Raw genomic sequence first — 17,567 nt, 5'->3', positions numbered from 1 at the left:
CATCCATCAAAACCAGTGCTCAACATCCTGAATTCCTTCCACCTCCTCCTCCACCTCTCTCTTTCCCATCTAGAGACTTTGCTTTTGTTGTCACTTTGAAAGTGTGATGGTAGAAAGACAAGATCTGAAAGGGTTTGCGTTCTTGTAATTTTTAAAAAATATTTCCAAAAGGGCCAGATGTATTCATTCAGTGAGCCGAACATAAACAGACTATACTGTATTAATAACTGAAGTTATTGAAAGTTATCAAACTGTAAATGTTTTTCCCCCATGGTACAATATTTTAAAACAGGAAATCTTAGGAATCACTATATTAAGCATCTAGTAAATAACCCAAGCATACTTGGGAATACATTTTGAGAATAAAATGATTCAGATGAAAAGCGCATTTGGACCATTTGATCCATCCTCCCAGTACAGCAAACTCCACTGGCTTCCATTACAGAATCAAGCAGGTCATTATATGGGCCCAGTGTCTGGGCTCAACTTTAGCAACCAGTTCCAGCCATCATTTATTTCCTCCACGTACAGAAGCATGTTTTAGTGTTGGTCTTAACATCCTCTTCCAGACAGCCGATCAGGTAAGTAGGGCACAATCTGCCCCATAGTGGAGTCCTGTAGCTCAGTGGTTAGAGCACTCGCTTTGCAAGTGAGAGACCTGAGTTCAATTCCAGGCAGGTCAGGGCGAAACCTTGGGCAAGTTTCCTTACTCCACACGCCTAATAATAATCCCTTCAAAAAACAATAATAAATTGGTCATTTTCAATCTACGACTGTTTGTGGGACATTGCTGTGCGCAATTGGCTGCCGCGTTCGCCCACAAATATACAGTCAATTCACTTTACAGTGTGTTCTGTGAAGCGCTTTGGGACGTCCTCCCGACGTGAAAAGCGCTATATCAAATGCAAGGATTATTATTATTATTATTATTCCGAAGCTGTAGTTATACAGTTATACTAATTTAGAAATGGTCATTTCTCCAGACACTCCTGGGGGAAGGAGGGCCTTTGCTCCTTTGCTCTACTGCTGGCCATTCAGCGCTTTTAGCAAAAAGTTTTCTTTAAAAAAATGAATAGAATTGAAGGTTTTCCCAACAGAAATTCTTCCCACATGGGCAACATACAAAACAAAATGCTCCCCAAACGACACAGCCAATATTTTATAAGTGCAGCCAAGGCAATCTGCTCCTTTGATTCTAAAGCCAATAACAGCAATTTGCGAACTTGGCATTATCTTTGCAATGTTGGACAAACATTGCCGTATTACATTGCAAGCTGTTAGGCATCATAATTAGCATGCTCACAATTACTGTGGCCATTTATTGGAGGTCACAGGATAAGTCAAGAACCCTATAGGCTTTCTTTTCCTTTATGGAGAGTAATTGACCCTGCAGCCTAGAGATTCATCTCAACATCTTGCCCCACGCGCTCCCTAGCCACTTACAGATGTAAAGCTCCCTGGATTCTGCTCCAATTTACTGCACCTTAAAGTACATCTCAGCAACACCACCAATGCCTGAGTGAAACTGACATTTTAATAGCAAACAGTGCTGTATTGTTAAATTAATGGCAGCTTTGTGCTGCAGACTTGCACCCACGAGGAACAGACTCAAAAACCGGAATGGCTCATTGATGCGGAGTGGCTCAGATCCAGAGGACCCAAATTTTAACTAACAATGTCATTCTGATAGGTCCCAGGAGTGAGGGGGGGCAGGGAGGATAAGATAAGAGGGGAGAAAAATACCAGTATTTCCAAGTAACACACACTTTATTCCTCCTCCACCCCTTTCCTTGACAACCTTCAATTATTCAATCACATCTGCACAAAAACCACATGAATTTCTTTCAACATTAAACCACAGTATACGAAAAAAAGCAGACAAACTTTGGGATTCTGATATGCATTGAGACTGCCAACTCCAAACTTCAGAAAACATTGACTGGAATGATGTATTGCAAGATTTCACTCACTTATTTGATGGCTCCCAAATTGACTCATTTGTTCAAAGGTTCTTCATTCATATATCCAATTTTTTTTAAAGCTTGCAAGATAATTCAGAAATTTTGTGTGTCCCCCCCTAAATTTAGTTGACAATTTTGAACATTCTGGGGTCTGCCTATTCCCAAATAAAAGCTAATTACAGATTTTTCTGTAGCCTGTTGCTAATCTGGAAGTTATTTTTTCTTTAAACGAGCAAAGACACGATGGGCCAAATGGGCTCCTCCTGTGCTGCATAATTCTATGATAGGTGCCAGGAAATGCAGCTTAGGTTTGTGTTGGGTTTGGAGTGTGACTCTAACTTCCCAGCAAAAACTTCCCAGCCATTGATTCATTATTTTACAATTCAAAGCTTCCACCAGTTTATGGTTATTTTGATATCATGCGATTTAGGATTAGGACAGGGTGGAAGAGAAAGGTGGTTGGTAACCTAGGTCGGGAATACTGTTTGGAAAATAGTACTGAAAACTTCAGACAAAATTTACATGTACACCTTATGATGAACCTTTATAAAACACTGGTTAGGCGTCAGCTAGAGTACTCTGTTCAATTCCGGGCACCATACTTTAGGAAGGATGCCAAGGTATTGGAGAGGGAGCAAAGCAGATTTACCAGGATGCTAGCAGGAATGAGGGATTTCAGTTATCAGGATAGGGTAGAGAAGCTAGGATTATTCTCCTTGGAGCAGAGTAGACTGACTAGAAGTTTTCACAATTATGAGGGGATTCGGTAGGGTGAACAAGGAGAAACTATTTCCATGACAGGTGGGTCGGTAACCCAAGGACTCCAATTTAAAATAGTTGTTAAAAGAAACAGAGGGGAGGTGAGGAGAAATTTTTTCACTCAGAGAATTGCTCGGATCTGGAATGCATTGTCTGAAAGGATGGTGGAAGCCAATTTGAGAACAATTTTTAAAGAGAGAAGTAGATAATTGTTTGGGGAGGACAAGTTTGGGGAGAGGGAGTGGGATTGATTTGGATAGCTATTTTCAAAGAGCCGGCACAGACATGATGGGCTGAATGGCCTCCTTCTGTGCTGTATAATTCTATGATTCTATGATAATGCTTCCTTCTTGTTCCACGTGGGACATAATGTTCCATTCATTCTCAACACATGGCTTCCCAAAAGTGCCGTACAACTTTGAACAAATTACTGAGTGGCATCCTGGGAATACAACTTCATCCTCCAGACTATAGTTTCTGAAGCTTATTATACAAATGCTCTCTCAGTAGGAGATTCTAACTGGTCTCAATTCATGAGGAGGGAAAGGGAATAAAAGAGAGAAACAGAAAAGAACAAAGCAGCTGATAAAAATTTCAGAACAGTATAAAACCTTTTTGAGCAATTCCTTATCCTCGGTCACCAATTATATGTTTGTACAATAATAACCCTTGCATTTGATATAGCGCCTCATCACATCTTTGCAAAGTCTCAAGGTGCTTCACAAAATACTGTCAAGTAATTGACTGTATATTTTGTGGGCAAATCTCAAAGATCAAATCACGATCTATTAGTTATCAGGAGAGCCACGTCAATTACCAACTATTCTGAAAGCAAAGCAAATGACTTCAGTGATTCAATAGCTTAATTTTTCAGAATAAGGCAACTGAATTCCAAGCTCTTGGGAGGTCTGTCTTGAGAAATCGCAGTCAAATCTCAGACCAAAAATAAACTTTTAGAGTGACAAAACAGAATTCCTCCTTCAGGAGCAGCAGCAAGTTGGATTGGGGAGGGATGAAGGAGTAAAAAAGGGGACACTATAGAATTACTTGTGTGTAGAAGAATTTCACGTAATGGCCTCAAGCTTGAGCAATGTGGATTCTAGAAACAGGACTTTGTTGGTCAAAGTCAAACAAAAATAATTCCCTGTGGCATTTTGTCCACCGAATATTAATTTCAAAGGAAATAAACACCTACTGCTAACAACCCCCACTTACCCTTCCCATCTGCTAGCTATTCAACAGAGTCACTCCCAAACATTTTACCTCTAACCTTCCAGTCCCCAGTTCAATCTGGCTAACATATGTATGCACATGTTCAACACCCTCAGCAGTGAAAGAATTAAATCAGAATGATGTCAATGACACCATGCATATTATTTATTACTATTTGATAAAAAAGCCTTGCAGCTAAAAAAAACAATATTTGTGGTCCATTTTAAGTTGAGCATAAAAATGTCATCCTGATATGAGTTCCATAAGCTTCCATCTATTATAAATTGCATCAATGTCCTCAAAGGAAGATTTATTGCAAATACAGAGTCTAAAATGTTTTTGATCTGGCATAGAATAATCCATCATCAACCTTAAAAGAAACTGCTTGCAGGAAGCAATTTGCATTCTTACACAAAAAGAGTTACTGCTTTGCTATTAATATTAAAAAAAGCTAAAACCTGGTAAGCTTGATAGATTTTAAAAAATAAACAATGTACAACAGTCAATACAAAGCAATCCAGCAGCTGCTCGAGTAGGTTTCAGTGTTTCAAACGAGAAGTTTCACTAACCTCTACGGAAAACTTACACGAGGAAAAGACAGTTTTATTTTTGATCATTTCAACATTATATAAATAGGGAGCTTTTTTCTTTCAGAGTTTATTTTATAAGTAGTTCTCGGATCGACCTTCAGCTCTTTCCGCCCCCACATCCAGTCCCTGCCCAAGACCACATTTCTGCCTCTTCACCTCAACGCTGCTGAAACCATTATTCACATCTTCATCACTTCCAGATTTCATTCTTCAAATTCTTTCCTTTCCTGTCTCCACCATCCACAAGTTCTAACTCATCCAAAACTCTGCTGCCCGCATTTATTCACACAAAACCGCCCATCCCCATCAACACCACCGTCCTTGCCAAGCTCCATGTCTCCCAGCGGATCAACTTCAAGATTCTCACCTAAAAGTCCCTTTACACCTCCATAACCTCTGTGATTGTCTCAGCTTCGCACTCTTCTGTTCGACTCTTAATTGGGAAGCTCAGGCCGGCTGTACGGCCCACACAACACCGGCTGCCGTGCCTTTGGTCAGTGGTCCTACCCTCTGGAAAAAACTTCCTCTCACCCAGTCTTTAAAAGCTACCTAACCACTGCCTTCAACTGTGCCTACCTGCCTCCTCAGGGTCTGTGCCATGTCTATAAAGCGCTCAGTTACACTTCATGTGAATGACACAATAAAAATACAAGTTGCTAAATAAACACAATTCAAAAGTAAAATTCAACTTTTAACAGATTTATATGGTTGTATTGTAGAACAGAAGACAGGACCAGAATCTACTGCACACTATACCGGCTTCTTTATCAAAGCACTGTGCAAATAGGATGCTGATAACTGAATTAATCATCTTAAATGGCTCAAACTCAAAACATTGACAAAGTAATTGCCAATAATGGCACCTGCATGTTACATTTTAGATCTGATTTATAGCTCAGAGAAAGTTGGTGCTGAATGCCAGCCAGTACTTTTTCCAGAGGTGGGGTGAAAGAGCGTGATTTAAGTGAGGCAGCTCTAAAGTGAACTGCCTCATTTATCACTCAGGTTGCCATACAAAGTAGGAAGGTGAAACTGTAAGGCATCTACCTTACCTAACCAGTAGTGTGACTGTTATATTCCCACTGGCTCTACCTCAATTGCTGCAAGACATTTATGTTTGGGGGAGGAGGATTTTACAAATAGGCAGATGCGACCTTCCCCCCCTCCCTTACCCCCGAACAAAAAGCCATGAAGCCTACCTTGCATTTATTTGAAATTAAATTGCAAACTGATCCAATCAATCTGCTTTAAGCCATAGGTGAACATAGCGCACACTGTGCTCATCCGCCTGACAGGTTTCTAAATCACACCAAATGAAATTTTACAGTAGTAGTTGATCGCAAAGTTTAGGGACCTGCTTTCGACATATAAAAAGTCTATTGAAGCTTTAAAATCTGGTCTGCATAGCTACAAAGCAATTATACAGTTAAGTGGGTTAACAAATGATTGTGGTATGGTGAAGAAGGGCAGGGAGACTGATCTGAACTACTGACGGCTAAAATTAGATCTTCAAAGAAATTGCTTGTGGAAATAAATGTTAACTGACCACAAATCTCATTTCCAGCAGCCCTCTTTTTTTAATAAAGTTGCATAGAATTACACAGACGGCAACAGCAATGAGGCAGGCCATTTGGCCCCACTAGTCCGCAATGGTGGTTAGATCCACATTGTCTCTGACCCTTTTAATACCCTTCTCCCTCATGTATGCATCGTTTCTCCTTAAATGCATTGATGCTTTCTGTTTCAACCACAGTGAGCTCTACATCTCACCACCCTCTGTGTAAATAAGTTCCTGCAAACTCTTTAAGATTGGCCAACGATTATCTTATATTAATGGCCCTACACAAATTGTTTAACCTGGCAACCGGTGTCTCACGTAAATTAAATATCGAAGCTCTATTCATTTCAATGGGTTGTAATGTTGAAAAGTTAGGAGAGAAAAGGGAAGAGAGAATTAAGCAATCGAATCCAACCATTGGATAGGAATAAAGCTGAATGAGACTGTTTGGCTAATTCCAGTATATATAAAAAAATCATAGATAGAGCAGTTCTAATATCAACTTTAATGCAAGAAGTCACAGCACCAGAAACCCTGCAATACATGGAGTGGACTTGGATACAAAAACAAACCAATCCTACAAATCAGTGGAAACTGTTCCGACTCTGGGAAGTTTGCCACCTTCAGTAAGCCAATGTGCACTCGAGTGGCTTTTCTGCTTAAAAGAAAAATGAAGACCTCAGCAACCAGAGCGGGGGTGGAGATTTTAATACAACAATCCTTGCTTTCAATATAGTACTTCATCGCGTCATTAAAACTTAACAACAGAACTTCACAGGATGTTTACCATGAAGTGTAGCGACTGAACATTTATAGGCAAAGGCAGCAACCAATTTGCACACAGCAATGTCCGACAAACAGCTATGAAGTGAATGACCGATTTATCAGGAGAGTTGTTGGCCAGGAGACAGGGGTAACTCCCTTCTCTTTTCGAATACTGCCATGGTATTTTGAATATCCACCCGAACCGGCAGATAAAACCTCAGTTCAACATCACATTCGAAACAGAATATTTGTGACAATGTGACAATTTAGGTGTCATCCTAGTTTAGCTGATAGCGTGGTCAGAAGGTTGTGGGTTCAAGTGTCGCGTTGGGACTTTGAACTCAGTCTGGGATCACACACTAATACAGTGCTGGTGAAGTGCTACAGTGTTGTCAGCACCTTGGGACGTCCTCCCGACGTGAAAGGCGCTCAATAAATGGAATCTTGTTGTTGTTGTTGTCATTCCCTCACTTCATGACTGTTATGGAACAACGCTGTGCACAAATCGACTGGCATATTCACCTACAAATACAGTCACCATACTCCACAGTGAATCCTGTGATGTCCTCCCAACAGGAAAAGTGCTATATCCAATGCTCGATTATTATTATAATGCAGAGCTCCTCCGACACTGCGCTGGAGCGTCCACTGACTTTGAGCTCAGTCTTAGTGTTATAACCAGAACGCCATTAATTTTTAAATAAGGATTTTTTTTACTAGTTTCTCCTTCAGAATTACACAATTACACAAAAGCAAAATAAATGAGTGCAATACTATATTATCAAGTCAAGATTTTTCTAAAACCACTCTGCAATGTCTTCTATCAGTCCTCTTTGAATTAATATTCTCTTACATTTCTTAATCCCTTGTCCAATTTTCTACTAAGAGGGAATGAACCTTACACAACATGATGAAAACTATACACTACATTAAAATCTTATGAAAAATTCACTTTGCTACACGATACACCGCCACTTAGAAACGATGAGATGAGAAAGGGTGAGGCAAAAAAGCCAGAAAAAGCTCAGAAAAAAATTACAGGCACAACTACAAATGGCCAAATTTAAACAAGGGAATGCGTAACAAACATAACCCAGAACAACACACAAGACAAAGGAAATTACAACAACTGGAATTTAATTAGCGCCCTTCATGTAGGGCAACATATGAGCACTTTACACGGACATCGAACAAGAGGTGGGGAAGAAAGGAGGCAGCCTTACGCAAATTCAGAGAGGTAGGGTTTGACGCAGGATTTAAAAACAGAGAGAGTGGTGAGAACGCTTGGTGGGGAGTTCCAGAGGTTAGGAGCGTAGGAACTGAAGGCTCAGCCACTGATGGAGACAAAGAGTGGGTGGGGATGTGCAGATAACCCACGTTAGCTGAGAGGAGGGTTTAGGCATGAGAAGGGAGTGCCAAGAACTGGATGAAATGTAGGTAAAACTGTATTAAAGTATATAAACACATTTTACAATACACACCCTCCAGTAATTTATTTTGCTTTGCAGAAGTCAGCCAGCGTTAAAAGTGCCACGAAAGTGGTGCATTGATTTTAACTAATCACACTCATCTTAGGAGCAGCTAAATATTTATTTCTTTATTACGCTTATTAGTTTTATTTGCAAAGTTAAAAGCTGGCTACAACCCAATTTCGAACTGCTTGAAATGCAACTTGATACAATGATCTCCAATTTCATTCCAGCACTGTTCGCCTTTCAGGTTAGTCATTTTACAATGCTAATTAAGACAAATCCATAATTAATAAGGTACTTTATAATATCCCTCTTACTAAAACACACACACAAACGTTTAGTGAATTATTGCATATAACTTGAGTGCCATAAAATTTTACCAAACTTTACAAAGCTACTAACAGATGTACTAACATAGCATAAAATAGTCCCTACCTATCAAATGCAAGGATTATTATTACCTAATGGACACACATTAATCCCCATTCTATTGGCACACAGTCTTTAAATACATAAACATATGGAGATATTTCTCCACAAGTGCTACATATCCCAGAGTTATGCACTGTTACAGAACACTCACAAACAATGCCAAAGGTATATCACCAAAGTCTGCTTTACCCAGGAGCTTTTAACATTGTGCCAAGAATGCAAATTAAATGTAGCTTTGTCATTGGTGACAGGCAAGAAATTCAAAGTTATCCAAGTTTAAATCTTTCATAGCTCAAATGGGAGGTGCCAGACATCCTTAAATGTGAAATGTGAGCAGGCGAGATCCTATCAAACCACAGTATTTACAACAAAATGAAGATCAGGAACAGAAATACCTTTAAAAAGAATAATTACAACAACTAAAGCAGCTACAAAAGAAATTTTCCACATTCCTATAAAAAAAAGTGCACAGTTTCTAGGTGAAATTCCATATCTTGAAAGTGAAGGTGATGAAGCAAACTATTAAATGGTTTACCATAGTGAGCAAAATTGGTTCCAATAAATGTTTTGCATCACTATCTCAATCGAGTCTTTTCTTTTAGTGGACGGTGAAGTGTCCATTGAAGGGGAAAGACCTGACCCAAGTCCAGAACTAAATCCGGGATTGGTAACCAAAAGTTATGATATGTGCAAGTTCTCATGTTCTGATTGTGTGAGGTATGTCTAGGAAAGGGGAAAATATTTGACGTTTCTCTTCCTTAAAAGTGGAATCTAAAAAAACACATCTCAGACCGCAATGCATCCCATAACTGCTTAGTGCTACACGTTTTAACTGAGCTGACTTTTTTTTAAAAAAAAGTTTTACAAAACATACCTTGGTTCACTCATCAACTCTTCCCAAACCATTGTTGGGAGTTGAAGAGCAGACTAATCAATTCACAAAGTGCTGTCATCACAAGATAGCCTCAACAGCGCAGCATTCAGTCACAAGGGACAACTGGGGGGGAATCCATTTGTCCTTCCTGCAACTGGGCCTCTCTTCGGACTCGGCACTGGGGCTGCCTGACAAAGCACCTTCTGACCCTTCCAGATAAATGAGGTCATTTGCAAGGAGCAGTCAACGACCAGAAGGAGGAAATTTATCACAAAACAATGTTAATACCACCAGGAGAGGAAAAATAAAAGTCCCCTGTGCTTCAAAAAGCACTGAAATACTTTGGAAAATGGCTCCCTGATGTTTCATCAATATTAGGTCACCCACACATCTGTAAGCTATTTTCTGCACCCATTGATCAACATTGACAAGGAATTCATTGACAGTCATGTCGGCACAACTTTCCCACAATTATTCTAGAACCACAAACTATCACTTCTTAAGGATTTTTTCTATTCCCAGAAAAAAAGGCTTTAATTGGGCATGGCTGAGAAACTGGCAAAATATTTAAGGATTTTCAAACATTTCCTTCAGAGAGTCGGGGAAAAACTCAAGATTATTCTTAGCAGCAAAAACAAGACCATGGTCAACAAGGTATATAGGTCAACATGCAAAGAATGTTCAGAGCGAGAGTCATATTGCGAACTGCGTACAAACAAAAACATCAGCAGCAATCCTGAGTAAAATCAAACCAAGTAAATGTGTTTAGAACAACTGATGTTATGTTGGCACAAGTGGTAATAAGATGTGTAATTGTGCAAATTAGAATTTAAAGACTATTGACGAGGGTCAGTCATATTGAAACATTTCTTCTGTACCACTTACATAAGCTTTTGTGACAAATTACATAAGATTCTACTTGTAATTTGGCAGAACAAATTAATCTAATATAGGAAACACGTTTTGTGACTATTGACTAGTCGTAATTTTAACCTAGATTTTAACAAATGTTAATCCATTATAATTACTCCAGAGAATATTATTTTTCAAAAAAAATGTGCAGCATTCTCAATGTGCCCTTTCTGGTCCTACTCTCGATACAAGCAAAAAGGCGTTTACAGTAGAATAAGGGTTTCCACAAGGTGTAATGAAGAGAATTAGTTTCAAAAATCACCTAGAAGGTTGGTCATCCTCCTATACTCCGATCCACAACAGCAGTGATCACCAAAGCCATCTGTCTCCCCCCCGATTCTCTCTTTCCAGAGGACATGCTCTCCTATACATTTTCAAATGTGCCCATGTATATGACCTTGCCAGATGGAAACTGGGTCATTCTCAAATCCCTCTATCGTGTATCTGACTACTTTGTCACTTCTCGATTCCAGGTCCCCTCATATTCTGTTCACTTACCTGTAAGATATCAAGACCTGGAAGAGCCATAAATTATTGCAGCTCAATTTGAACAAGGTTAATTTATCCTCCTTGGCTCCTGCCAACTTCTCCTCAATATCCCCAGCCCAGTCTTTCTCCAAGCTAGTGTGCAACCTTGGTGTCTGATCTGATCCTCAGCTCTCATTCAGTCCCTGACCAACACAGCTTTTCTTCACCTCCATTACATTGCCAACTCTGCTCCTTTCTCTCACTAAATGCTGCTGATACCCTTTTTCACACCTTTGTTACAACCCACCTAGACATTTCAAATGCATCCCTCAATTATTTTCTTAGTTCCACCATCCACAATAATATATCAATGTAAGGATTATTATTATTATCATCATTATAATCCTTCCATTTGATACAGTGCCTTTAAAGTCATGACGATGTCTCAAAGCATACAAGATGTACAGTAAAGTGGAGCAACACTGTATTTTATGGGCAAACATGGAAGCCAATTTGTGCACAGTTAACTGCCAGGAAGTTAAGCTCCCCCTGCACAGTATCCAATCCAGTCATTGTATAGTTCTCTAATATCCCACATGAAGCATGTTATATAAATGCAAGTTGTGAGTGAGGTCACTGTCTGATGTACTATTTAGGCTGAGAAACCAGGTTTGACTTCCCAAAGGGAATCGGGAAATTCAGTGCAGGACTTGGGCACTTCAATTGGCCTTAGGGATAACTTGTCCAAAGGTAGTGACTTCTCAGAGTGGGTGCGCACTCCAAGATGCTGCTCTGTGTTAAGGGCAATACACAAACGTTGTTGTTATGTTTTCAAGTACACTCCTTTCCACCTGAAACTAAGTGTCCACTAAGACTGGAGGATATTGGCTTCCACTGAGAGAAATTGTGTCTTGCACTATTTCATTTCAACCTCACAGCCACCAGCATCTTTGGGAAGCAGATCTGGACACTGTCATTTCAGACTAGTATTAGGAGCCCACCTGCATTTGTCCAAGCAAATGATCCTGGGAATACTGCACTAATGTTACCACATTTCTTCATATCTGTACCATTGGAACCAATGAGTATCTATTAGAACACCTCCTCCAAGCACATGCTGGAGGGTTTGTGTGGGGAACGTTCTCTATTCCTGGATTAGGGTTCAATCATACTGGCAAATGATAGCAAGAAGAAGCAAGTCCATCATAGGAACTTCAACAACTTCATTCCCTACTTTCCTCAAAGAAATTGGCTGATCTTAAGTGTAGACTCTCTGCTTAATCTCCTGATATTCCTCTCATAGCAAAATACTTAAGAAACTCGAGAGGGCAATAGGTGCAGGTTATTTGATACAGAACACCGCAACTGTGAATTCTTACCATCATACCTATCTGAGAGAGATGGAGAAACATTCGGCGAGAGAGAGAGAAACACTCGGAAAGAGAGAGCGAGAGAAACACTCGGAAAGAGAGACAGAGAGAGAGAGAGAGAGAGAAACATTCGGAAAGAGAGAAACACTCGGAAAGGGAGAGAGAGAAAGAGAGAGAGAGAAACACTCGGAAAGAGAGAGAGAGAGAGAGAGAGAGAAACACTCAGAAGGAGAGAGATGCATGGTATCTGTATGGTTTTAAAAGTTGTTCGATTTTTTATGTTGCCTATTTAAAATTTGCATTGTAACTAAAATAGTGAAATTAAATGATGCACTTACACAATTTAAATGATAGTATTTCTGTACGATCCTTACAGGTTATGTTTCTGGAAGGGAAATATTGCTTAAGCAGCCCACGTTTCTCAAATCCGGCCCTCAAGAGCCAAAAGGTTGGACCGCACTGCTCTAGGCTAACACTCCAATGCAGTGTTACACTGCTGGAGGTGCCATCCTTCGGATAAGATACTAAACCAAGGTCCTGTCTGCCTATTCCGGTGAAAGGCACTATACAAGTGTCATTTGTTGTTGTTGGACATTAAAGATCCAATGGCACTGTTTGAAAGGAGAAGGGAGTTTGGTCATACACTTCATGGCTGCTTGTGGGACATTGCTGCCATTTTACCCACAAAAATTATAGTCAATTCACTTCACAGTTTATTCTATGCAGCACTTTGTGACGTCTCGAAGATGTGATAAGGCGCTATATCAAATGCAAGAATTATTATTATTCAGCACCTTTGGACATCCTCCCAACAAAAATGGCACTACATAATTACAATTTGTTGTAATCATTTAACAACAACAAGATTCCATTTATAGAGCGCCTTTCACGTCCGGAGGACGTCCCAAGGCGCTGTACAGTTGGGTCAGGACCCGAGCAGGGGGGAAATGGTCAGGGTGAGGGGAGGGAAGGGAGGGGCGAGGAGGGGGGAAATGGTCAGGGTGAGGGGGGAAGGGAGGGAGCGAGGAGGGGGAAGAGAGTCGAGAGGGGAGCTGAAGGCTCGGTCAAAGAGAAAGGTCTTGAGACCGGCCTTGAAGGAGGAAAGGGAGGAGGCGGCGAAGGCACTGGGGGATGGAGTTCCAGACCCTCGGGGCTGAGAGGCTGAAGGCCCGGCCACCGATGGTAGGGCGGTTGGGGCGGGGGATGTGGAGCAGACCGGAGCCAGAGGAACGGACGGTACGAGCAGGTAAGTAGGGGGATTGTAGGTCAGAGAGGTAGGAGGGAGCGAGGCCGTGAATGGCCTTGTAGGTGAGGATGAGGATCTTGAATTCGATCCTCTGGGGGATGGGGAGCCAGTGGAGGCGAGCGAGGGTGGGAGTGAGTAAGATTCAGAAATGCAAGCCATAGTTAATAGGTTGCATAAAGCCACTTACACAATAGAGAATAATCCCTTAGCAATAGAATATACTCATCAGGTGCTCTCTAGCAGATGTACAAACATACTGTTATAGAACCTCAAACTTATTTCATCTGAATAATGTAAATTTTTGTAGATCCAAATAATTCTATGTAATCATCTTCACTAAGGTAGGGTGAAGATTTTCTTATTATCTCTTGGCAGCTTTTTTTACTCTGTACAATAGTCTATAAAATGTGCTAGAAATCAAAATGCTTCAACTCAATTATGAAAGACTCCCACAGTAATTAATTGGCCAAGTTAGTATAATCATTGGGACTTGTATGTCAAATGCGATCAGTATGTTGAATCAATACAAACTGTAGTACTTCAATTTCAAGAGCCCTGGTACCAGATTCATACAAGTGCAGGACTACCTCAAGGAGATAGTCAAATACCACTTGACCTTTGCACATGATGTGGTACAAAAGCAGTCCATCTGCAGCTGGTGCAAAACAAACTTTTAAGGTTAAAAATGTCAAATTCCAGTTATTAAAAGCCAGCAGTATTCCCATCTTATATTGTTCTGAGCCTGGAACCCTCCAAGTCTATATTGTCCAGTCTCCATGCGTCCCTTATCCCTCAACTAAATGTTATGACAATCTCATTTTTAATGTCCCAGCAAAATATTTTTTATAAAACATTATTTTGAGCAATCAGTTATGTTTGGCAACTAAGTCAGAGATCACAAATGGCCACTATTAGAAAGCCACTCGGAAGGTTGTAAAATACAGTATTTAAAAGTCAAATGAAAAATACTTTTTTGCACCATTTCATCAGTGGAGTCCTGTAGCTCAGTGGTTAGAGCACTCACTTTGCAAGCGAGAGACCTGAGCTCAATTCCAGGCAGAGGGCGAAACCTTGGGCAAGTTTCCTTACTCCACACAGAGCCTAATAATAATCCCTCCAAAACCAAAAACAATAATAAATTGGTCATTTTCAATCTACGACTGTTTGTGGGACATTGCTGTGCGCAATTGGCTGCCGCGTTCACCCACAAATATACAGTCAATTCACTTTACAGTGTGTTCTGTGAAGCGCTCTGGGACATCCTCCCGACGTGAAAAGCGCTATATCAAATGCAAGGATTATTATTATTATTATTATAAATGTACCAAATAGAAGCAAATAACATTTAATAAGGTTTTACATTTTAAAATTTCCTAGAAAAACATCTGCTTCAAATTACTCTTTGTCAGGCCAGCCAAGTAAATTTCCTGTTAAGGAAAAGGTAAATAAAAATATTTTTGCAAGTTCGACAAGGAAGTTACTCTCACAAGCAACGCCATGCATTCAAAGACACCCCCACCCCTTCCCCCAAACCAAACATATTTTATTTATACACTGCGCTCTTCTTCCTTGGTAAATTCAATAAATTTGTATTGAGTTTGCAGCAAGTGGTGTAAAACCTGTCCCACCTAGTTCTCAAATTAAAGAAATGACTGGGTGAGGACAGTTATAGAGAGCAACTTCCAGACAAGAGCACAATACTGTGTGTTCACATCAGTTGTAAAACTGAATCAATAAGGAAACGATAACAGAACATATTGTGCTTATTCAAAAGTGCTCCTCAACCATTTTCTGTTTACTGATTTGAAAACAACAACTTGGATTTATACAGTGCCCTCCACGCCGAACCGCGTCTCAGAGCGCTTCAAAAACAACGTAAAGTTTATATAGCACAAATAATTCCACTTAAGTAAGCACATTTCTGTTAAAGCTGCATTGATGCTACTTTGGGGGAAAAGGTGAGCTCATTTCCTGGAACAACCTACGCAGCAAACTACATTTTGGAGTTCCAACACTGAAGTTTTTTTTAAAAAAAATTATTTCAAAAAAGGCTGGAAGAGACCAAACAACTTTATGCTGTTTGCACAAGCAACGAAAGCGATTGCAAGACCAATTATCTTTGGGACACTGACCCTTCAAGAACAAAAACACTTTTGCAAACAAATATTCCATGTATTTATTCCAGTCAGCTGAATCATTTCAGCAGTTAATTCATGCAAGAAAAAAAAACCGTTCGTGTGTTTTTCCTTCCTCCGGATCACTTTTTAATTACTGTAATAAAAAACCCCCAACACGTAAACAGCAAAGACTGTTTGATCTCCTGCACAATGCAGAGAACCAGTGATGAAAGAAGCGACGACTCAACGGTGAACATATTGGCAGCACATTACAAACAGGAAGAAAAGAAAAGCAGAGCTATATTTCAAATATAAAGCACGATTCCCACGATTTGATTCTGAAAGTCTCACAGACGCCATCTAAAGGAGGGACGTGGTTTAAAACAAATGCAAAGCCACTCGCACACGCAAATTTCCGCAGAACCAGTCTTTTTTTCCCCTTAAATCTCTGCTGAGTCCGGAGATTAACATATGGCTCCTCGGACAAACATGTTTCAGTGTCTCGATCCTTTCAAAGGGAGACAGGGACAAGAGGATCGGATTTACTGCAATGTCGTTTCCACAGCCGCGGGCGAACCCACCCCCACCTCTCCCTCCCTCCCTCCCTCCCTCCTTCCCCCTCTCTCGGTTTTGTGGAGGGATTATAGCGGAGGCAGCATTCCCGCATATGTAAACCGCATTTCTCAGGGCTGCGCTTTGATGTATCCGATCAGCGCTCAGTTTATGTGCGTTTGGTTCCAGTTCAGTGGGACCTTCCCACAATCGCAAATGCCACACAATAAAAAAAAACTTCCTCATAACTTCCCTCACGGTGTCTGGAGAAGGTGTGTGTGTGTGTGTGTGTGAGGGGGGAGGGGGGAGGGAACAAACCAGGGAGCAGAGCAGAGCAGAGAGAAATACAATACAATACACTGTATGAAGACATTGCCCTGAGCCACTTGGGCTTGAGTTCAGAGTTTGCTTTATATAAACCCACCTTTATAGATATATATAAATAAATACAACACACACCTACACACTATATCTGACGCCTGACTTGATATGATACGCGTCGGCACTTTTGTTCTCTTTAAACCCGCAGCGTTCACTTGACAGCCTTCGCTGAGCTCTATCTACACAGAGCGCAAACTCAATCCTCCGACGCTAACGTTTGCTCCCACTGGGGCTCCCTCCCTCCCAGCGTTACCCTCACCCCACCCCCGGCAGGTGAGGACAGTGGGGGGGGGGATATGACCCCCTCCCCAGAGCAGTTAGACCTTGCCCGGGTCACGGACACTCACCAGCTCCCCGCTGACCAGCGAGCACAGCCCGAGAGTCAAGACGATCCAGAGGCTCCTCATCGCGCCGCCGCCGCCGCCGCCGCCGCGTGCAGCCCCGGGAGCTGTGTCTCTGCTGCAGGTGTGGAGCGCGCGGTGCGAGCGAGTGAGCGAGTGGAACGTTGCCCGGCGCCGACCCCGCGTTCTTCTCTCTCTCTCTCTCTCTCTCTCCCTCGCGCCAAGATCCCGCTGCAACTCAGGATTCCTCCGCGCACTCTTTGCTCCTTTCACGCCACTTTTTTTTATATATATATATATCTCTATCACGAAGAGTTTGAAAGGAAACCAACTCCGCCGGGTTTTGCTGCCCGGTGTATCGTGCTGTGCTGTGTTGGGTTGTATTGTTTTGCAGGGACTCCGCACGCTCTCTCTCTCTCTCGCTCTCTCTCTCGCTCCCTCTCTCTATCGCTGCGGTGCACTGGAGAGGCGCCCCCTGGACTGCGGCAAGTCCCGCCACAGCGCTCAGCTCAGCCCGGCCCGGCCCGGCCGGCAAGCGCCCGCCTCCTCCTGATTGA

At 41.4% G+C, this 17,567-nt stretch overlaps 1 protein-coding gene across 1 annotated transcript in view; it reads right to left on the bottom strand.

The window, feature by feature from the left end:
• sdc2 (syndecan 2) overlaps positions 1-17,356 on the bottom strand; it is a 57,863-nt gene extending 40,507 nt beyond the window's left edge. The window contains 1 exon segment of the mRNA NM_001292885.1: positions 17,017-17,356. Coding sequence (NP_001279814.1) covers positions 17,017-17,076 — 60 coding nt within the window. The 5' untranslated portion in view covers positions 17,077-17,356.
• Between the last annotated feature and the right edge of the window lie 211 nt (positions 17,357-17,567).

Source organism: Callorhinchus milii, unplaced genomic scaffold (assembly GCF_018977255.1).
Source record: "Callorhinchus milii isolate IMCB2004 unplaced genomic scaffold, IMCB_Cmil_1.0 Scaffold2, whole genome shotgun sequence".
NCBI lineage: Eukaryota > Metazoa > Chordata > Chondrichthyes > Chimaeriformes > Callorhinchidae > Callorhinchus > Callorhinchus milii.
Note: the sequence above shows the minus strand (reverse complement) of the source record. Positions and strands in the feature narration are given on the sequence as shown.